General features: G+C 40.8%; 1 protein-coding gene across 2 annotated transcripts in view; it reads right to left on the reverse strand.

Annotated features, from left to right (window-relative positions):
- Positions 1 to 23,800, reverse strand: part of LOC111569692 (RNA-binding motif, single-stranded-interacting protein 3) — a 299,083-nt gene that overhangs the window by 150,305 nt on the left and 124,978 nt on the right. For both annotated transcript variants that reach the window (XM_023271968.3, XM_035948934.2), the window contains one exon: positions 5,596 to 5,654. In XM_023271968.3, coding sequence (XP_023127736.1) covers positions 5,596 to 5,654 — 59 coding nt within the window. The remainder of the gene's footprint in view (positions 1 to 5,595; positions 5,655 to 23,800) is intronic.

Genomic DNA, 23,800 nt, shown 5'->3' on the forward strand with positions numbered 1-23,800 from the left:
GCTATTGCTAATTAGAGTCATTAATACGCAATGCAAGCAGGAAACGGCACACACTTTCTCTCCCTTTCTCCTTCGACTGCACTCGCCTCTTTCTGGAATGGCTTTGAGGGAGCACAGGCATTTGGAAAAGGTCCGTTGTTGGCCACACTTCAGTCGAGATTCTCATCTGCACATAATTCACTTTCAAAGGGCAGAGGGGGCGGCAAAGAGAATCCTTAATTGCGCCGGCACAGTGTACAACATAGACAAATGTTTATATCTTGGCCCTCTAATGAGAAACCAATAACGGATGCAAAAAGCACTCCCTGCCCCCCACCCCCACCCCAAATGCGCATGCACATGACAATGAAAAACAGGCCTTTTTGGTGGGAGTCACCTCATTCATCAATAGCCCTTATGCTTGGAGTCATGCGATACTCTACTTAGGCACTGATGCAGCAATAAATCTGTTTTTATAGAATGTAACATTGCCTGTGCTTCTCCATTAGGTTGATCCTGTGGTAAGGGCAAAGGATGCTTCAGATTGTAATGGTCAAGTTCCTGACAGGCTTTTAAATTGCACCATACAGAGGCTTCACATGCAGCGCAGCAAGGCAAAATTGATTCAGCATTCATAAAACAAGGAGTTCACATTTTAGGACCAGCATGCAAGGACATTCTGCTGTAAATACATGCAAATTATAATGTTTTAGATGGGCATCCAGTCAAACATTTAAGCTTTAGTATCAAATGTCTGTATACTCAAAACATGATTTAAATTTGTATGGACAAAATAAGAGGTTAGCGTGTTTTACATCAAGTCACCCACATAACAGAGTAAAGGCGACAGTAATTCTTTCAAGATGTGAGTTTATGTAATGCCCTTGTGAGTTTTTAGCATCCTCATGTAAAATGGATGGCAAGTTACAGGGCAAAGAAATGAACAACAACAAACTGCCTAACACACAGCCACAAGAGACTATCTTCTCATCTCATCTATCTCCCACAATTCAGTGCGGTGGGCCGTCGCGGCAGAGCGCCAGTCAGGCCGGTGAATCTCGGCACAGTCTTATCTCCCAGCGGCGGAGGAGGAAACGGAGGTCCTTTAAAGGGCTGAGGTCATTTCCTCTGCCTCCGGGCTCTGGCAGGAAAAATAAAATGCCTCCATTCGGTCAGCCCTGCTTTATTTCAAATGCCGCCGCTGCCTTTTAAGAGGCCCTTGTGGGCATGGATGGCAAATGAGTGGTTTTGGGCTCTCGCAAGCTATTCCTTTTCTCTCTCCCCCTGCCATTCTCAATCCCCCACTCCATCTGTGATGTAAACTCCAAATCTCTGCTGTATTTCTACAGTATACGTGGAAGCGCACAGACAGATACATAGATAGAGCGCTGAGACGAACAGGGAAGGAGAAGCAGAGTGAGAATGCGGAGAAGCATGAGAGCTGGAGAAAGAAGATGAAGAGCTGAATGCCTCCTCTAACCCACAGCACTCGACAACCCTAAAGCCCTTTCACAACTTCCTGTTCCTCTCTGAACTGGGCTACATCCAAAGAGTGTGAGTATGTGTGTATTTATCAGAAATGCACCGTTTACATGCAACCGTTGTGCACCCTTGTAAGAGTGCAGATGTGTGTGCTTGTCTGTGTGTTATAGAGTAAGGGAAGGAGTGAGGGAGTGAATCAGCGCTGGGCAGATACAGAGGCTCATTGAAAGGCCTGCGTGGTGCGGTGGTGGAGGAGAGCAGCCAGAGCAGCCAGAGCAGGCAGGCACACACGCTGTGATGTTGGGAAGACGATTGATAGATCTATTGCATGGCCACTGCTGCTGCACCTCAGGCAGATGGATGGGGAGTGCGTGCGGGGGTACGATTAGTCTTTGTGTGTGCCTGAGTGTGTCCTTTCTGTTTGAGTGCGTGGGAGAGGTGTTTTACATGGTCTTGGAGTGTAGTTTTTGTGATGTGGTACTTCAAATGGGACTTTACAGTACTTCACAGCACACACTCATCTACTGAGGGGCGAATGTATGGACAGGTGTAGGGTAGCGGAGAAGCAATTTATGTTCATGTCAGTGCGTGGGTACCTGAGTGAAATACACACTTTCCTAACACCTGACCCGCAAGTATAGAGAGCGTCATCATCACTGTTCTTCTGCTTTTCCTCAACAGACAGCCTCCACTCCCACACTCACCATTCCATCTCACATAGCATCAACTATCTATCATGGCTCTTAAGCTCAATTTCATTCTTTTTATAGGCTCAACAAATAACACAGTTCTGCCATAGAAAGGCACCAATCGGCACTGAACATTTATGTACTGAAGAATAATGAAAATACATGTAGTATACAGATATAAAGGTTGCTTAATTTCAGTAGATACTGATAATTACTGAGAATTTTAAATAGACATAAATAGAGAAAAGAAAAAAAAGTTTAATAGAAAAATAAAAAAACACATTAAACAAAAAAAAGAAGCAGCTGGAGGGAACCAGGGTGAAGCTGCTGTGATGCACTGATGTTAAGATTTCTGGACCATGCACTGGCCTCCATGCAGAACCTGACATCCAGTCTGTCAGCCCTCAGAGTGTGCTGCTGAGAGCGCATCGCTTTGGGGTTTGGTAGGAAAAACAAGGTCTTCATTGTTTTAAGACTGTATAACTTGTCTTGTAAGGCCGACCAGACTCTACCAAGGGAGGTCTGCAGACGCATATGGAGGCGGTGAGATTCCCCAGCTGCTGCGGACTAGCGTGCCTTGGGAGACCTGCATGGAAAAAGCTCCCTTATCAAGAATACAATAGGCTGCTGTGAGTTTGTTCATGCACGTGAACTTTGCGTTTTTGTTCTGAGCTTTAATGGGAGTTTGCATCTGATGCATGTAAGTGAAATTATCCAACATCCTTATTGTTATTATTGAGGTGTCTAGCGAAGGCTCGCTTTTGTTTTATTGCCTAGGCCCAATAGAAAATGCAGAAGCATGTGAAGGTACATGGATTACGCAGATACTAATACAGGTTGCAGCCACAGTTACAAGCTGCACTGGCACTTGGTGCAATGATGCTATTGTTGATGTAAAGGATCAACGCTCTTTTATCCAGCAATATGTCCAGGAGATCCTGCAAAACCAAATCATGCTGAAACTTTCACATGTTGAAATTTAGTCCTCAAACAACGTTTACTATAGATCTAATGTAAAAGCCAAGACTGCAGTACCTACAAGCTTTATGCAAAGTAACTAGTTAGGTTTTCTGTACGTAGCTCTTTGTTTAAATTTCATATGTTTAAGATCATCCACTGGGCACTTTGCCAGATAACATCACAGTGCACTGTGGGAAACGTTGAGCCAGTTTTACTGCTTTTTTGCTGTGTTGGCATATGACTTTCTGGAGGTCTTTGCTTTTGACCCACCTGCTGCATTGGGTGAATGTACAGAAAAGAAAAAAGGGGTTGTGTTTTTCATGCATGGTCATATCAGTATGAACATGACCTTCTGGTGACTACTCTAGACTGTGAAACATACATGTAATTAGTCTGTGCATACTTTATTACCTTGTATGTACACATGCATACAGTCTTCCTCTGCTTCTTTGTATTTCCTTCAAATTCTTGTCAGGAAATCGTATTTTAGTCGTATATATAAAGTCAAATAAATCTCTATAAAAAATAAATGAAGAGAACAGAAAAAATATATTCAGAGTACAAGAGTTAGTGAGTACTAGATGAATAACCTAACTCTTTGTTTTCCAAAGGCTGATTACCTATCTTCTCTCTCACTAGCACTCTCTCAGAGATGCCTGTCCTGACCTCTTCTCTAGTCCACCTTTTTTCACATTGTTTTGGCAGTGCGTTCACTGAGCTGAACTAAAAACAAATAACAGGAGGAGGAGGAGATGAGGTGGAGGAGAGTCGGAGGAGAGACATGCTCGCTGCATGATGGCGGCACAGTGGTGATAAGCCACCACCCTGACATTTAAACAAGTGTCAGATGACTGGAAACAATGCGTGACTAGATCAGGGCGATGCGCCGATTTCTCTTTGTTACCAGGAGCACACGCCAGCCCATCAGGCTTCAATACACCTGCTTGGCTCGTTTACGCTTTGATACCTGCTCACCTTTCAAGAGATACTGAGATACGTTAAGTGAGTGAGCAGCAGAAATTATGTTTTTGTGCAGTTTTGCCTCACCTCGACTTGTCTTTCAAACACTGAAAAACGCTAAATTTCTTTTCAAGGTTAGTAAGCCCTTCTCCTCACACATCTCCCTCTATTCACCGCCCTCTCTCTCACTGGGTGCAGAGCAGAACCATCCTTTCCACTCATAAAATACGTCTGCTTATATTTGCTTCTTGGCATCTCAGCAGCGCTGCATTCCAGGAGGGTGAGTTATGGGAAATGTTGTCTCCCACACAACACAGTGCTAAGCTGGGCTGATTTTTTTTGGGCCATGCATAACTCAGGTCAGCTGGACATGGACAGCGATAAACATTTCATTTCTTCTATTTGGTCAATCACTGAATTTTACAGAGGATTATCTCATCTCTTTTCACAGTCCCCATTCTCCTTTCTAATTCACTCCATTCTGTGTCCTGTGGCCTTCAGATACATCCTTCCTACTAAAATGCATCCTGGATACATAGGCCTTCGAGCTGTTATAGAAAACATTGGATTGCAGTGTTTTCTTTAACAGCTAGTAGGACTCACAAAAAAGAACCTGTCAAGATAATCAGCCTCTTTTTCTACCCTCTAAAAGGCAAAGGTTCTTTTCCTCAACATCTTGACCCTGAACATGCCTGGCAGGATAAACTCCTGTGTGTAGCAGGGTTAAGAAGGCGGCTTCACCTTGAAAGGCCACACTTCAGAGCCCGGGAAACCACAAAAAGCAATTAAAAGTATTGATGGAACTTCAATAGCTCTTAAACAGTGCTGCCAGACACCTCAGGGCAAGTAGCAGACTAATCTTTTTTTTCCCCTCATCCCTCTATACTCTCTCCCTCTTCCACATTTTCTTTCCTTGAGACTTTGCCAGTCTTCATCATTACCACCTGATTGCTCAAAAAAGTGTTAAAATGTGTTAGCAGCCATGCAAGGCAGGTGGCCAAGGCACTAAGGTTGACAATGATAATATTTGAAGTTTATCTAATCCCAACTAGCTTGTTAGTCTTCTAATTGGTCGAGTATTCGCGTATGTTCAAGCATGTAATTGTGTGTAGCGTGCGTACTCCAGAAACCATTTCAAATGAGCCACTAATGCCATTGTTGCAAGTGTGCATCATTTACCGCGCAGACACTAATGGAAACACCCTTTCCAAAAGATTGTCATCCATATGATAAAACAGGAAATCGAAGAAGAGACAGGGAGGGGCTGAGATAGTGGCTGTCTGCCCACTCATCCTCTGAAGCAGGGCAGCGCCATCCTAGAGTAGGTTGTTTACCCGAACCCTTCCTGCAGTGTTAAGCCAGCCACTCACTAAATCACTGAATTACGACACGCAGGCTTCCTCGACTGATGTCTAAATTTACGCGAGGGCTTGGATTGCCGTTCCTGTGACAAGACAGTCAAAAGAGTGATAGCAGATGCACTAAAACAAGGTGGGTGTACAAGCCACAAAATGTAATCACTTACCTTTGCACTGGTTAGTGTTCTTATCCAGAATGGCCTTGGTTGACACTATTTTTCCATACCTGTAAAGAAAAGGAAATGAAATTTAGTGGTTTTGACTCAGAATGACCCACAAAACCTTTGACTGGCAGTGCAGTTCATTCAGATCGCCAACTGGTGGTTAAAGTAGATGTCTTATTTTCCATACTCGCTGCCATTTAGTTGCAACTAGCAATTTGCAAAGTCACACAAATGTCAAAAGCCATTGGAAAGAGAAATCACTTGAGGTTAATAACATTATGTGTATGGCTGGCTTCAAATGAATGTGCAGCCCTTTGACATTTCAGAGAGTCACTGGACATTTTGAAAAGGTCTAAAAGCATACAAATGCACTGAATGGTCATAAAAGTTGCTATATTAGTGCATGTTTAATTATGATGGATTTCTTTCACATATAAAACTATACAGTGAAAAGAGAACATAGTGGGTAGAAAGGAATAGATATAAGGTGTTAATTATGATATTTAGAGGCACTGGTAGGTAGATTATGGAATGTTAGGTCAGGATCAGACCAGTCGCTCCCCCTCTTTCCATTCTTTATGCTAAGCTAACTATCTGCTGGCGCCAGCTTCCTATTGAACAGACACACATGTGCAGCAGCGAGCCAAAACTTTAGGGCCACTCCCAGATAAAGTGAATAATGTTTATTATCCATGACGCATGTCGAGGTCTGAAATATTTTAGATGTGAAGTAGTCATTGTTACTGTGTTGGATGTGGGAGAAATGGTTAGTGTAAAGAATTTGAGAGGGGTGAAATCCTTATGGATTGGGTCAGGGACTGGGGCCAGAGCATTTCTGAAGCCGCAAAGCTATGAGTCTCCCAGTCAAGAGTGGTTAATACCCAACATAGTGTTTCACAGAGGGACAAACACATCTGATCTGTGGCAGCTCCGCCTTGCAACTTGCAGGATTTCTGTCTTGCTGCCAGAACAAAATCAAGTGTCAAATAGTATATTAGACAGTGGTGGTCATAATATGTTGGTTCACTGGTGTATGAGAGGGACTGAATATAAATATAATAATCTCAATTTCAAAAATGTTAAACTATTACTTTAAGCCAATAACAATACTCATTTATGCTACTGTGAAATTTGCAAATGAGTTGGCACAATCTTGTCTCCCTGGATTTTGTCAATTTTTAATCATGGAATTTGTGATATAATTTATTCATAAGAAACATACAATGTGTACGATGCAGTATTTGGCCCAGTAAACCCTAATGCAAAAGCCAAAGTTGCCAAAGAGGTAGAATTGCATAAAGACAGCTACGCTCATGTCACAGTTCCCAAAACTTAAATATATATATAAATATACTTTTATTCCACAGTTGTGCGTGCAGAGTGGGCTGCTATGAAATTTTCAGCACTGAAAGACTGACCTTACTGACTGACTGACAGTGAGTTATTCTATCTGCTTGTCTCAGCTAAAACTGCAACATGCTGCATTGTGTGCAGTGTAAGACGCACTGTGGCTCCGTAAGTACAGTTTGAGTGTGTGTGCCTGCATGTACATGTGTAGATACACCGTATGGAATTGTGTACGTGCACGTGCAGCTGCTTGTGGAATTACATTTGTGTGTGCGATGTGTACATGTCTGTGGATAAATATATAAGTGAGAACAATTCCCTGTGTGTCGAATGCACATCACAATGAGTGAACAGTGGAAAAACAACCACCCCAACCCACTCACACACACACACACACACACACACACACACACACACACACACACACACACACACACACACACACACACACATTCTGTAGGGAAGGAGCAGTGGTGCATCCCGGCCCATATTTCACCAGCAGGGGATAATTGTGCCATTTCTCAACGAGTGGCGGAGACTCTATTTACTGCATGCTGCGGTGGGATGGGTGGTGGATATGAACTGATGAGTTCCGAGAGGAAAACTACCAGCTCACACACACTAATACAGACACCACATGAATACACACTCTCACTCTATCACACATACACACATACAACTATACACACACAAAAGACAGCACTCACCAATCAGCGGATTGTCTACCTTCAGCAGATTAACAGGCCATTTTAGCTATAGGGATCCATAATCTACTGCAACAGAACAGGACTAAGGTGCGGTGTTTGATCATACTGAGACACTCTCAAGCATAAATACACAAGCTGAACATGGAACAGGAAGTGTGCATTTGATTAGAGAGCATTCAGAGCCGGGGCAGTATCTGCAGTAATTCAACATTTACTGAGATACACACCAGAGAGGAAGTTAAAAGTGTGGCTGAAATCTGTAATCATGGTTAAGGCAATTTTATAGAATAATAAAGACACACAATTAAGATTTAGCGTGTACAAATTTTGAAAAAAAATATTTACAAACCATTTATTGATGGACTGACCATGTGGGAATTAATACTGGGTGATGCTAACTCAGTAATGGTGTTCATTTAAAGTAAATGTCTCAATATCAATATACAACTCTGCTTCACAATTAAGAGTAATGTCACATCTCATTTTTAACTGAGTGACAACACTAAAATATGTCTAGAAAACATTCTCCTGCCAACACCTAAAAATATATATGCATATAATACAATAATCAAATCAGAGGTGATCTTGAACCTTACTGTATTTCCCAATACTGATATTATGTTGATAAGCTCTATATGAAAGCAACTGCATATCTGTTTATTGACACAAAGGTGTCTGCCCTCCTTCTGCATTTAAGTGAAAAATTTGTATGCTTTCAGTCTGGGAAGCAGTTAAAAAGCTCAGTGCTTTTGGCACAAATTGGGGGAAAGTTCTCATTAAAACTTTGTTTGGACTCTGGGGAAGCAGGAGACAGTAGCTTTCCAATGCCAACTCATCACTGCTTGCCTCATTAAATGTTAAAGATGGCTCATCAATGCATCCTATCCACGGTCCAAATACACAGCACAAAGACACTGCAGGGAGATGAAAAGGCAAGGAGGAAGGAGCCAGCTCCGTGCCCATAATGGGGACATATTGGAGATGGATGGCCAATGTGATCAGCATGTTCATGTATGTGGCGGGTGTGTGTGGCTGTGGATGACCCTGCTGGAGGCTCCTTCGCCTCTCTGCCAGGCAAGCCTGGGGAGGCTTTGATGTGACAGAGGCAGTCCCTGTGAAGCGCAGGTTTAACACTGTGATGCTGTGGCCGGGATGCAGAGCCTGTCTCCACTAATCCTATTTCAATCACTCTTGCAGCCTCTTATCTCTGACTCTGCTGGCCTTCGGCCCTCCCCCCTCCTCACCAATCTTCTCCTCTCTCTTGTTCCCTTTCTCCCTCTTCCTCTCTTAGTGTCTCTCTACCACGCTTTCCATTTCTATTTCCGGTACTACATCCTTCATTTCTCTCCTTTTGTCTCTCTCTTCCTCCTTCTTCCTAATAGGAATCCCGTGGCAATCATTCTGATGCAATATCGGATCAACCCCAAGAAAGAAAAAAAAAAAACGACACCAGAAATGAAACCGCCTATAAAAAAATACAGGCTTTATAAGCTATTTTAGGCTGATGAAAATGTACAAATTGTGGTGGATGTAAAACATGTCATTCGTTTGACAGCTGTCTGGGCACTGAAATGCGATAAAACTGAAGCTCAGCCGAAAGCTCAGCTACGTTTTTAAGAGGGCAGCTGCATGTGCACGAGTGACATCCCGGCACTGAGATTCTTTCTTTTCTCACTCTCTCGCTGGATGAAAGGATCCAGGCATATTCCATTTCCGTCATCAGGGCTGGGAAAGTGAAGTGGCTCTTTGCTGTATGTGGGCAGTGAGAGAGCTGGCCAGACCCACAACACGTCACTGTGGTGTTGTTGGTACGCAGGAAAGCACAGCGCTGGAATGGACGGACGGACCACCCAAGTGTTGCGTTCGAGACCTTGCCCTCAGCCTCTGGACACTCTTTCCAAAGGCCTGTGATTATGTGTTTGTGTGATTACACAACCAAGCGATGTTTTGAACAGCAGGCAGGTGAAACTTGAACAGGGATCTTGGACCACCTTTCTCCGTCTGTACTCCCAGAGGATCTCTGTATATATATATATATATATACATATGTTCTGTGAGATGTGTGCGTCTCTTTTACTGTGCGCAGAAGTGTACTGCATCTGCATTTGACAGTCCATCTGTGCCTGCAGATGAAGACTAGAATATATGCAGCAAATGATTTGGCTCCCACTGTTTGATGAAAAAAAATTGAGAATAGAAGCAAAAAGATTGAAATTCAAGGGTTACAGTAACATTTACTGATTTCAGCTGTGAAACTGAATCGTATAAAAGCAGAAAACTCAGCTGCAGCATGTTCAGCACCTTTAATGCACCTGTGTAGGGGGATGGTAAAAGCGCAAATGGCACACTGTGGAGAACAATAACTGTATTTTATCACCTCTTGTAGGCCTTTATACAAAATAATTAGCAGGATGTAAATACTGTAGCTTATAAAGAAAGGCAGCCCACTAAGCGTTCTTCTCATATAGGAGCAGGCGCAGCACACACCCACCATCCAGATTTACTGTTTGCTCTGTGCAGCAAATATTACCCTGACAGGTTTCATAACAAAAAGTACACTGTCTTACCAAAAACCTCCTATAATGATTATATTAGCAGCTTTGCGAGTAGCACAGAGCAGAATTCAAATATTTCAACCAATTTCCTACCAACAAACAACTGTGACTAATATGCTGACTGAACAGTAATACATTTTAAATACAAGCTAAGCTCCATTCAATTCTAGTAGCAGTGATTTTAGTCTGAGGAACAGTTACAGGTTGTTCAAAAACATTACATCACACATTGCATTTTCTCAAACCTTACACTGTTTTCTTGTCTTCAGATGGAAGCTTCCCAGTGGGCGGCACAGAAAAATCACCCGTTTCAAATGTTATCAGCCAAACAAACTTAAGTTTTGTTTGTACTTTTGTTTTCATTGTTTGCTTTCTTGTGTTGTTGCTGTGTGGTAAAGTTTAGGCACCACAACTTTAGGTTAGAAGAAGATGGTTTGGGTCTTCCCTCAACCCCCTCTGTGTTTTACATCAACGCACTGCTTTGTCAAATAGGATTACTGTTTCCTTTTACACATTTCAAGTTGTTGTCATTACATACGATATAACCTTGCACATTCTCAGGTGATTATTTTGCACATTTCTGCACACTGGAGATATTTCTATTACTTTTATGACTTATAACCCTTGTATTTGACCTGTAACACTTGCTTTTCTAATCTTCATGTTTGTGTTTACAGTTATGCACTAACACACCAAACTCAAATTCCTCCTTGGCAACAAAACTGATTCAGATTTTCCTGATTTTACCACACATTACAAAGATCCATATTGCAGGTTGAAAAGGTGACGACTCCAGCAGAGGATACAAGAGGTTGCCTCCATAATCTTTCTGTTTATCACTAATCAAAATGGATTATAATGTACCTTCTGGACTACTAGTAAGTGCACAGGGGTTTCTGCTGGTGATATCTATGGGCATAATGACTAAAAATAACATCTGAATCAGGTAATAAACATGTAACTGGATAATGACATTTTCTTACTTCTTCCTGTTTTGTTTATTCCCATCATCAGTAAGGATTTTTCTGCATACAGTGAAAATCACACCAACTGCAGTCAAACTCCAGATTGTACAGCTGTATGTTTCATTTTGTTAAGTCTTTGATGCCAATCCAAGAGACAGGTGTCATTGTGGCAGACAGAGAGAGGACAGTGCAGACGGTAAAAAAAGACACAAAAGAAACACGACTTCTTTATACTCTTATATCAAAGATAAAAAAGTACAAACAGAATGCAAGCCAAAGATAAAGAAGACGAAAGATAAAAATGGAAAATCTCAGGTGAATATCACATACAAAACACTCAAGCGTTCACATAGAGGAGTATGGAAAGGAAAGAGTATAGTATTAAGTATATTTGAATATATGTCAGTATGCATGTGTGATTTTTGAATGACAGTAAAAAGTATCTTGCTGTAAAAAGTACTATGTGGCAGCTGCCCTTGATCGTTGTCCCTGTCGTATAGCAGTTAAAGTATCTCACAACTCCCACATTTCTGTGGCTCAGACAGAGGTCAGGCCTCCTGTTTACTTTTAGGAAGGAATATTAAACAGATGCTTTTGCGAAAAGCTGTTGCTCTTGAAGTTACCGCATGACTACGGAAAATCTAGCTTGTATGTAGCGAACTTTCAGATATATGTATTTTAGTGCTAGCAATTTGCACTTGGTGGTAAAGAAACACTAAACTGACAGTGGTGTCAGGGACATGAAACTCCCAAACTGCCCAGTTTTAAAATCTCCAACTGAGATTAGAGTAGGTATTGTTTTTATTCAGACTTTCAAAATGTAAAATACTTTTCTTAACAGTAGTGGCTGCTAATTCTGTACAGTTTTAAAAAGAGAACTTTATGCTTGTAAGAGAGGTTTCTAGAGGACAAAACATTGTGGCAGGAAGTAGAAGGAAAGAAAAAAAATCAAAGAAGAGCAGCACAGACTACCAAGATTTCAATCTTGAGAAACAATAAAAAGGTTAGGTTGGTGGCCAAAATAAAGTATACGAAGAAAAAGGAAAAGATCTAGAAAGAGACAAAAAACAGTGACAGAAAAAAGAAATAAGGACACATGGACATATGTACCACCTTAAGCAAACAATTCTATACAGTACAGATGTCTAGAAAACTCTGCCAATATACTTATTAAAGGACAATGGTGTCAAAATCATTCCAAAAAAAAATAAATTGCAGTATGAAATATCAAAACATTGTGCTGGCAAAGATGAGCTGTAATAAATCAAAAGCTTCAACAAACTGAATAATTCCTTTTTTGGCTTTAACACTATCTTTTTCTTGGCAGAACTTCATTTTGTATTTTTAAGGTGCTGGGATTCCCCCATGTTTTATTGGCAAGTTCATGGTAAACAGGAAAATGGTTGCTTCCAAACCTTTAACAGCTCGAAATGCTGGAAGGATCTTGGAAAGGAAAGGTAATCCGGCCTTAGGTGGTTATTCTTTCTTTCATTTTTTTCTTCGAATTCAGCAAATATGACATTCTTGGGGGGCAAAAGAACTGGCAGCAGTACAGAGCATCTTGCACATGTGGACACCATTCAGTAATAGTTTTATAATTTGGTAGACAAAAAACAACATAATCAATGTGCAGCCTAAAGTCAGTTCATTTCCTACATAGCTGAGCAGCTCCAGTACCTCGGCCAGTGTGTGTCATTATACCCATCTGTTGAAGTTGGCTGTGGTCACACATACTGCGGTCATTAGCTGTCATCAACTATTCTGATTTCAATTTTTCCTTATTTCCCTCGTGATGCAATTTCTTTTCACGAACATTCCTTTTACCTGGCAAGTCTGAAATGGATGACAAGTTGATTAGAACCATTCAAACGTCCCCACCTCCCTAAATAATAGGAATGGATTATAGCTGCAAGCAGCAACACGGCCGCTGGGCTCTAGTCAGGCAATTTATAAAGGAAAAGAAAGTAATTTAAAAGTTTTAGCATGTGTTCAGAATTCATTGTTAGGGAGTTAAATTTAAAACAATTCATTTTCACATTAAGGGAGTTTCAATAAAAGAAAGTTTTAAATATTGGATAGCAGGAGTTTCCCATAGGAAAACTGTTCCTACAGTTTAGCTTATATCAGACTGGATGAGACTGGATCAATCTACTATGCTGCGTCCGTTGGTATTCCATTTATTTCTTGCTATGCAACCTCCCCATGAATAATCCATTGTGTTACAAACTTGTTAGAAACTCAAAATGCTGCAAAAAATACACATTTTAGGATAAATAAAACTGATTTACCATACCTCTACCCGATCTTTGCAAAAGCAATTCACATAGATCATATATATACGACTTTAATGAACAAAAAAAGAAAGAATCTGTTCTGCAAGGCCAAAAACTGAGTATAAGACAGTTATATGGTGCACAAGTCTTGCGTCAAGTATAAATTGTGAAAGCTGAAATTATCAATTTTAGAAAGGAGAGAACGAAACAAGAAATGAAAAGGGGAAATAAAGCAGGAGATTGAAGCACTGTCTTGATTATAGTGAGTCTAACAGTACAACCAGTGTCCAGTTTTAAAACTCTAACAGGAACAGCTTTAAACTAAAATGAACTTGGTATATTTTCAGTGGTTTTACTAGGGACCGACCAACATAAATCTTCCAGACAAAAAGAAGATAACTAATATTTGGGACTCCGATATATTCAGTGTTATATTTTAACAGCATGAGGTATCATTCATAACTAGGCTTCTTCATTAATAAGGATAACTATAACTGAATATGTTACTGGTAATAGGAGTGATGATGCCAGAGCATTATCAGATATTAGACTGTTTTCCTGTTTACTGTGGCAAACAGAGATTAATCAGTTTGTTTCTTGCAGCTATGTCTGCTGTTCATCTCTGCTTAGTTAATTTTTTCACTATTGCATCATTTTTACAGCTCAATTAGTACCATATCTTAAGGCGTTAGTAGTATTTTCCAGACACTGTACTGGCTTCATTTATAGCTGCCTTAGCCATTGTGAAAATAGTTGGTGTCCTGGTTTGTGGTGATAGCTTGTCTTTCTTGTTTAGTTTTTACAGGCTGTGTCTCTGCTAGTACATATAATTTAGTGATAATTGGTTAATGAAACACTGATACCAACAAGAAGAAAAATGCCAAATGTCAGCCTCGATAATTGGCTGCATCATGATGAAACATGACACATCTACTGCAATTCAAAATCTGCTGTTTTCTTAATTCTAGGCCTAGATGAAGGCAGGATGGACAAGGTCAACCTCTTTAGATGACTTTGGTTGGATATGAGTAAGTGGTACTCTTCTTTTCGTACAGATTAAAGAAACAACAAATAACATACTGATCAGTGAGCTTTAGAGGGGCTGCTAGATAGTGTTACATGTGGGCCGAGTCAGGTTAGCTGTTTTCCACTGTTTCCATCTGTACTGCTAACTAGAGACAACTGGCTTCTGGCTGAACCTTAACACTTGACATATAAATATGAGTGCTAGCAATATTCTCATTTCACTTTGGATAAAAAACTGAATAAATATATTTCCCTAAAATGTCTTAATCACATGGTGACCCTCCAAGGGATCTGAGCGATCCCTAAGGATCCGCTGCCAACATCTTGGTGCCAAACACCACAGGAAAAACCCCCAGAAATCTTGTCTCCAAGCCCCGATGAGTTAGAGCTGTTTGGCGACATGAGTGGGAACAACACAATATGAAATTTGAGAGCATAAAACAGTTGGAAGAGGAAAGATGTTCACTACAGAAACTGGCTGCCCAGAGAGTGTCTCAGATTGAGCCTGAGAGAGTGAACAACAGCCTGGTAGTGTGTGTTAACTGAGAGTGTGCATCAAAGAAAAGACAAGAGCAACCGTAAGTGGCAGCAGGCAGCATTAGCCTGTTGTTCTGCTGCTAGTTACTATTTCTCTCTTCCTCACGCACACACACTGGTCTTCTTCAGAGCCAGCCTTGCAGAATCGCCTCTGTTTGTTTGGACATCTCCAACCTGTCAAACCCACATGCCATGCACTGCTGTCTGACACGCACAAATGAACACATCTCATCTGTGCTGGTGCTGCTTCTGCTTTCTAGATACTGCTTCAAAGGCGAAGTCAGTAGGAGGAAATGGAGAGAAAAGAGAGGGAAGGAGGGATAGTGAGTTAAAGCCAGAGAGTCCGAGGATCTCAGGTTTTGTCCCTCATGTCAGTCTTTTTTTTTGTAGCAGGACACTCTGCCGCCGCTTCTGTTGGAGCTTAAAAGCGATCTTATGCTGGAGTCAGAGTTAATGCAAAGGATGGAGAGGACGGGCGCGTATAGCAGCTTGTTACAGCCACAACTAGATTGGTTGCTACAGTTGTTAGGATGCTATTAATTCTGGAGGCTTTACATGGAGCTAAGCAGCCATAACCTGACATTTTTAAAGATTAAATTCATACTAAATGAGCATCAAAATAAAGACTGCATTTCGTGCTAATCTAAGCACAAAATTCATACTAAATCAGCACCTAAACAAAACCCGAACTACTATTGAAGTAAACAACTGTTACAGCACCAAGTGTCAACAGAGTCAACTGCAGTGCAAAAGCAGAAGGGGAGCGCTTTCCAGCCCCTAAACAGGCAAACTGTCTATGTGTCATGTATACAGTAATGGGAAGATAAATAATTCAGAAAACCAGCCTAAGGCCAAATCAGCTCCTCTGCTCACCCGCACTCGAAAATCGATGTTTGGGGAGGAAAAAGGCGAAGTATTTCAGTCAGTTCGGCTTGGTCAGTAAAATGACTGTGTCACTTCCGCTGGAGCAGAGAAGTGCAGAGTTTAACATGATGAGGAGATGTGAGAAAGCAGACTAAAGAGAAGAGAGGGAGGGGGAAGGAAATGTGCAGAGAACAGTGTGTAACGGAGGATAACACTGAAAAGAAGAGAGAGAAGGGTAGTGAGAACGAGAGAGAGGGAGGAGTTCACACATAGAAAAAGTGGAGGATTTTTTTTGTTCCAAGAATAGCAGATGCTTCTGCTCAACGTGAAGCTGGAGCTGTAGGAGTAGTTTAGGCATTCCTGTGGTTGTGTCACTACTCTTTGGAGGTTAAGCACCACTATCTCTTTATGCCCCGGGTGACGCACAATGTGACCCTGCTGACAGACTAGAGTAGTGGGTGTTTGGGCTAAAATGGTGGAGAAGAGCGGTGGTGGAGTGGAGACAGGTGGAGAACGCAAAGACAGTGCGTAGAAAAAAGAACATTACAGTGAAAAATATCTTGGCTGATCAAAGCAGTTTTTGATTACACTGTAAAAAAATGTTTTTAACTCTAAGTGTTTGAACAATAATGATTTACTGCTATTTTACAGATTTTCAGAGTGTTGTACAAGAAAAAAATATATATTTTAACCCTTACAAAACAGGACAAAACTGTAAATAAAGTCTACATTAAAAATCTGTATAATTACAAAAGGTAGTTTGTTCTTTTACAATGTTTGGATGTAAAATTACGCATTTTTGCTACATTTAAATTATTAAAAAATAGCATGACTGTACAGAAAACAGCTGTTATTTCATTGAAAACTTATTTTATTAGGATTGAAATGGTTTTCGTTGTGAAATTACACATAACTGGTACAAACAGAAAAAAGCATTAAGTTACACATTGATTATACACAATGTCCACATGTAAAATCGGTGTTAAAAATATAATATACATATAAAATATAATATATTGTAAAATATTTGTTAGTGGTATTTTACAGATTTGTTTTATTATTGTTGTTGTTGTTGTTGTTAAATTTGACATATTATCTAGCATAAATAAAGAAAAATGTGGCAGTTTGGATGTCAGTTCAGTTAGAAACATCGTTATTTTACATATATTTGCTGCTATTTTAATTTATTTTTGTTATATGTTACTTTATTTTTTACAGCTTTTCAACATTACAGCGTTTTATTGTTTTTTACCATATTTTTTCTGGCACCTTTGCTGCCAGATTTTCATTGCATTTTCACAGGAAGGTTTGGGTTTTGTGTTTTCTCAGTGTAGCTTCTTTGGTTGATTGTCTGTCTGCACTGACAATCACTGAGTTTGATCAAAAGTGTTGTAACAGCACGCCTCAGTGACTTACCCTAAAGTACACGTCTACCTCACTGCAGCCAATGAGGAATGAAACTGCAGGTCAGCAGAAAAGATTTTCAGAAGGTGTTAAGATATTTTGTAAGAAGCTGTATGAGGACATATTAAAGTTGATAAATACACTTGTCAAAAACATCATTAAGCAATCAGCTAGCAGTAAGCTTCAACGACACTTGGTCATTAGTATGAAGAACAGTTTTCTTTCATCTTGATCTTTGGGGATTTTTGTAAAGCAAATTCCTTACTCATCAGTGCACAAATTCCAACAAGGTAAGCTGGTCAGATAATAACTCCCAGTGTTTACATCAGGCTGTGCTGATCTACTGCTGAACTGGAGAGCCTCTGCTCACACTTCTTCTCCCCTCTGTCAGTTTTCTGAACCAGAGCCATGGGATGTGCCAGCTCTGATAGCTGGGCAGCTAATGTCAACACTGGACCAGGGAGAGCCATTAGGGATAATGTGGCGCTGCTGAGTGCCCGGGCCTCTGCTCCATAAAAACAGGTGGTCCCACGGTCACCCCTCCCCTCTATTGCCCTCACCTCCTCTACTTAGCATACCTCATGGCTCTCCCTCCTCTACCTCTCTCCAGCTCTACCATTCCCTCAGCACACATGGGAAAGGTTATTTGCACAATTGGTGGTGATTAGCTCTTGATTTGGCTCACTCTATTCATGCGATCAGGTCAGTGGATGGATGCAAAAACCAGAGCGACTGAGGGCACAGCTGTGGTTTGCCCATGACTGAAATTGGGTGAGGAGAAGCAGGAGAATGACTGGAAGGGAGGGATAGATGAGAGGGAGAAAGGAGGAGCAAGGAGTTGGGGGGTTTGAAAACCTCCAAGGTCCTTTGCTTTCTTGGCAGCCTGAGTCGTGGAGTCAGGCTGCTGGCAGAGAAAATATGAAGTGTTTTGTCCCTGTTATTTCAGGTGTGGTCCACATAAAGAAAAAGAATTCCCTATCTTTCTTCCTTTCAGCTTTTCACTCAACAACCTGCTCCCCTATTCGTCTCCTGAGTTGGAGTCAGCTAACATGAAAAATGTGGGTGCTGCTTCATATCTGCCTGGTGAAACGGGTTATAAAGTCTGCTATGCTCCACGGTGATTTGGGGGTATGTTGGCTGGGTTGGATGTGCTGGCTGCACCGTTTGGGTTGGTGTTGGGCTTAGGGTTGGCCCAACGCCTCAACATGGCTGGTTAGGCCAAAGAATTTTTCTCACAGCAACGGCTGTTCTAGCCATTGCTCAATCTCTCCATCCCTTCATCCATCCCTTCATCCATCCATCCACTCATGCAGCTAGCCAGGCAAGAACGAAGGCCTCTCACTATCTGGGTGTTCAGCCAACAAATCCCCACTCCACTCCTTTGGCCTCTTCTCTACATCCATATATCAGGCTGACGGCTGTGGAGAACCCGACATCCAGCCAGCTGAATAAAACAGAGATTAAGCACCCACCCGAATCCATTTAATTACTCATTCAACAGCTCTCGGCATGTAACTCCAACCGCTGTGAGAACTTTGGTATTCTTCAGTGTTTACTTTTGCTCCCAGGGACAAAAGAGAGGTTGGAGGAAGTGGCTGGTCACAAAGAAATCTTGGCCTTGGCAATTCAAATAATCTCTTGCTCGGTTGTTGTTAACTGCATATTTCTCTTTCTGAAATTTATCGCTTGGTTACCAGAGTAAGTGATGGGATGGCAGCCAGCTGAACTAGTCTTATTAACAAGGGCATGACATTACATCCATCTCTAGACATCTGCTCACACATAGACAAGAATAGCTAGCAATTAAAGATCATTATCACCAAACACAGCAACGAAAACTGGCAAATTCAACACTGCCATCATATGGAGGAAGTCTAATAAGCTAATGGCTAAACCTGCTCTTTGTATACTAAAATAGTACCAATTTTTGCAATACAGTATTGTCTTCAATGTAAGGGATGCATCGTTTTATGTGTAATCAGTACAAATACATAAAAGCAGCTCTGCCCAAAATAAGAAAACAGCTGTTTGCATTTGTGTGAATCTAGAAATTCAAACTTCAGCATTTCTGCCTTTAAAGCGAGAACTGTGAATTTCGGGAGGTTGCGAGGCCTTGATGAGGGTTACTGGAGCTGAATTTGACAGTGTCTTGGCACTAAAATATTAGAGTTCACAAGGACAGGGTTACAACCGCAGTAGAAGGCATTTATGCTTTTGGAATCTCTCAAGCATATTCAACAGTCTCCAATCAGCAGCTACGATATGGCCTGTGGTCAAGAATGCATCAGTCTGGCGGCAGCATGTTTGCTTTTTAGATAGTGGTGAACCAGGGCGGCAAGAGCTGCTTGCGTGTGACACAACAAACCCGGGCTTGAGAATCGACTTTGACTCGAGTACATGTGCTCACACACAGACACAGTGAGGGCTGAGAGAGCCAGGAGGCCAATGACGCTGATGAGGAAGGAACAGCTAAGCCAGCTAAAGTGGCTTCAACTTGCCAATTTTTTATTCTCCTAAAAACACAATGCCATGTTTAGAGAACGTTTGTTTAACATCGAGTCTCCCTGAAAAAGCCGAAGGGGCAAAGGGCCAGTAGAGGTGGTGCTTTGTGCTGGAGGGGGACTGGGCATCTGGGAAAAAACCTGAGGGGGACCCTGGGTGCTGCAGACTGCAGAACAGTCGCATGACCTTTTCTAGAATGCTGCCACCCGCCTGCCACTGAAACACAGTCTGGCTAATTAAAGTTTCAGTGGCATTGAATTTTCACTGGCACAGCACACCTCAGGCAACCTTGGGGGCTCTTAGGCAGGCGATACACACAGAGGGAAAGATGGAAGATATAAGAAAAGGGGCCGAGAGGAGCTGAGGAAACAGTTTAACCAGAGGACAGCCACTAGAGGACAGCACGGCAGATCCAAGCAATAAACACAGCAAGTCAGCGGCTCTCCAGAAACACACAGGAGAAAGGATATATATTAGAATGCAAATCTACACTCACAAACATGCACACTCCCTGGGTATTTTACATAAGCTCCGTCATGGTTTGCCCTTCCGAATAGTTATGCTCAAAATATTCAAGATCATATGGAATTAGAAATGAAATTGAAACTGTCCAACACTGTACAACTGGGTGAATGCGAGAGCTAAGCCAGAGATATCCGATGTCAAAATGCTGAGTGCTTTTCCAAATCTTATCGGGCCGCCTCTCAGGCTAATGGAATCTTGATGGGTCAGTTTCAAGAATAAATGCATGACTTATGACATGGCTACCGGGAGAACTACCAAAAATACTGGACAGCATGTTCCCGTCTCCGAAGGATCATTGAATAATTGGCCACGTTTGACCAGGACATTTCTGGAAATATGGCCAAGAAAAGGTTATGCAACCAGACAGACTCGCTCATGGCCTGTATTTCTCAATCTGCTGGCCTTGTCTCCATTAATGATCTTGACCCCCTTTTCACCATTTTAGAAGTGAAAAGGGCTTAATGAAGCTGAACAAAGCTGCTTGTGTGTGTGTGTGTGTGTGTGTGTGTGTGTGTGTGTGTGTGTGTGTGTGTGTGTGTGTGTGTGTGTGTGTGTGTGTGTGTGTGTGTGTGTGTGTGGTTGTGTGAGACAGAGACCCAGAGAAACAGAAAGCCCGTGTGACTGTGTGTTACAGCTTGATGAGGTCTTGGTCTGTGATTCCTGGGGGAGGTGGTCCAATCTAGGCTTTATTAGGCCTTATTGAGCTGTGTGCAGGCAGGTGTGTGTGTGTGTGTGTGTGTGTTTTCTCTATCAAGAACATTTGGTAGAGCTTTATGAGCACCTTTCTGTGTCCCTAAAACACACTGAGTCGGTAGCAGTTTAATGAGGTGTGCAAGGCATTGTGCATGGACCGTTTTTTCATGCCTGTCATTTTCTTCATAGAGGTGAACTTTTTAGTTTGATCCCATCATTTGCTTACATCTAGTGATGCCTGTTGACTTCCACATGTCTCATATTCTTGGAAACAAACATCTATGTTTTTTTTGGGTGTTTTTTTTCCAGTGACAAGTGAATTGAACAGTGAACAGTGTGCTGTTTAATCTTTGAGTATTTCACAGTTTTTGATTGCTAATGCACAGAGATGAATTAACAGAACTATGAGTTCTCCTGAAGTAATAATTAGCCAGGTGTGGGCTAATCGAAGGAGGAATGAATAGTACTAGACTTGATTGTTTGCTTAGCTATTGTAATTTCTCTTTATACAAAATGCATGTGCCTCTGGTCTGTCAATGTTTATCCAGTTATTTACTGAAATGTGATCTTGTCAGGATAATCTCCCGATTTGTTTTTTTTTTTTTTTTTTTTTTCACACAGTGGAATTAGGACATGTAAGGTCCTCTATCTAACCTGCTCATATTGTTCCCACAATTTAAAAAATGTCCTGTTAAAACTCTGGCATGAATATATCCTCTGAATAAGTGTGACTTTTCACTTATAATAATTAATGTATAAAAATGGCAAACCATTATGTTTCTAAAAGGCTTACATTACCAGGGAATATATGTAAAGTTTAATATGGATATACAACTTAAAATACAATGATATTTACACTGTACACCTTGTTTTGCTAAGCACATACAGCCTATATGGTCAAGAGCAATTATGCAACTGAAAAAAGATGCAATGACAGTGGCCCTGTTCACACCTGGCTTTAACAGGCGTCTCAGCAGCAGTTTGGCTTTTGCCTACTAAAACTATGACAAAAAATACTTGGTAATGACTTGTTTTCAGGACGAAAGCAAAATTAAGACAAAATAAGTCACATTTCAAGAAGAAACTATGATGAAATGTTTTTACCCCTTCACTCACTTTAGTGGTCAAATAGACAAATGAACTGCTCACTGTTTTAGTGCAAAGTCTGTCAGTGAGTTGAAACATCTTTGGAATCACATACTTCAGTTCCAAAACAAAGTTTCTTCTGCCAACAGAAAACTTTGGTTGTTTAATGCATCCATCAGCTTGACCTGTTGTACTGCTGTTATTAATACACTCAGTAGAGCTATGTGTCAGGCAGTAAACTTATCTGGCCCTTCTATCTAAAATCTATCTGAAAGAAACGGACGCATGAACTAAACTAAAGCAGGCGGATGTCAACATTCATTAAAAGGTAAACTGATGTAAATCTCACACTGCTAATGTAGTAGTAGATCTGGATTTAACGCTCGCATTACATTCAATCAGATATTATGTATTTTTGCAGTCAGTAGGAATGAGTCTGTTTCAGAGTTTGGTGCAGAATCTGGAGATAACGTTCTCGTCATTTACTGAGGAGAGTCCCTACAAAATAACACCCGTAACCATGGTAAGCACACACAAAGAAGAATCCTCTGGCAGGACAAAACCGGCCCACCAAAGGGTCCAATCCAGCCCGTGAGACGACTTTATAAAGTTTAAAAATTACAGAGAAGACAAAAATTGCACATTTTAAATTAGTAAAACTGTAAACTTAAAATAATTTCTAGACAAATTATTTTGATCATAAAGTAAAATACTAGATTGTTCATTGTTCTTTTGTCATTGTGTCTCATTTTTGTAATATTTTGTCTTGTTTTTGTTGCTTTTTTGTCAGATTTTTGTCGTTTGTCTTGTTTTTGTTGTTGTGTTTCTCATTTTTGTCTTGTGCTTCCTTTTTTGTCTTATTTTTATCATTGTGTGTTTTGCGTTATTTATTGTTTTGTGTATCATTTTTGTTGTCTTGTTTCATGCTTTTGTCATTTTTTGTCTCATTTGTCCACTTTGTTGTCACTTTGTAACTTTTCTGTCTCATTTGTTGTCTTTTTTTGTTTTGTTTTGTGTCATTTGTCTCATTTTTTGTAATTTTGTTTCTTGCTTTGGTCGTTTTGTAATATTTTGTCTTGTTTTTGTTGTTTTTTGTCTTTTTTTTAAAAAGTAAAATACAATATCATTCTGTTCCAGATAACTGTGACTAAATGTTTTGTGCCTTTGTAGATAAACTGTGACCTGTAAGTTGTAACTTTTTCCGAATGTACTTTTTTGCACTAAAACAAAGGAAAAATTTGGGGTTGTCATTATTTATAAGTTATTATGCTGTGGCTTTACTGGTCTGGCCCACTGTGCATCTAACTGGGCTGAATGTGGAACCTGAACTAAAATGAATTTGACACTCCTGATATAGAGGATGTTAAAATGAAGTATGCAAAAATGGGACTAAAGTGTTTCACATTTTTGTTTGATAAAACTACAATAAAGCTCATAAAAATCAAACTAAGACACATTCTCGTCAAAATGAGCACAGCTTGTCTGAGCTCTGAGTACAGATGTGAATGTACCCAAAGACACAATGATTTGGGATCACTTTGGTCTCGGTTGCATAAACCTAAATTTTTTGAGCAGTGTGCATTCGAATGTGTTCTGGGCCACATGGAAGAACTGCCTACTCCACTGACGTCCTCTTCAAAAGGGAAGTACGTATTCATTCGACAATGGCCTCATATTAGTCTGGCAACACATCTGGTCTTTGTAAACACAAATGATGTGCACGT

This window comes from Amphiprion ocellaris, chromosome 15 (assembly GCF_022539595.1).
Source record: "Amphiprion ocellaris isolate individual 3 ecotype Okinawa chromosome 15, ASM2253959v1, whole genome shotgun sequence".
Taxonomy (NCBI): Eukaryota; Metazoa; Chordata; class Actinopteri; family Pomacentridae; genus Amphiprion; species Amphiprion ocellaris.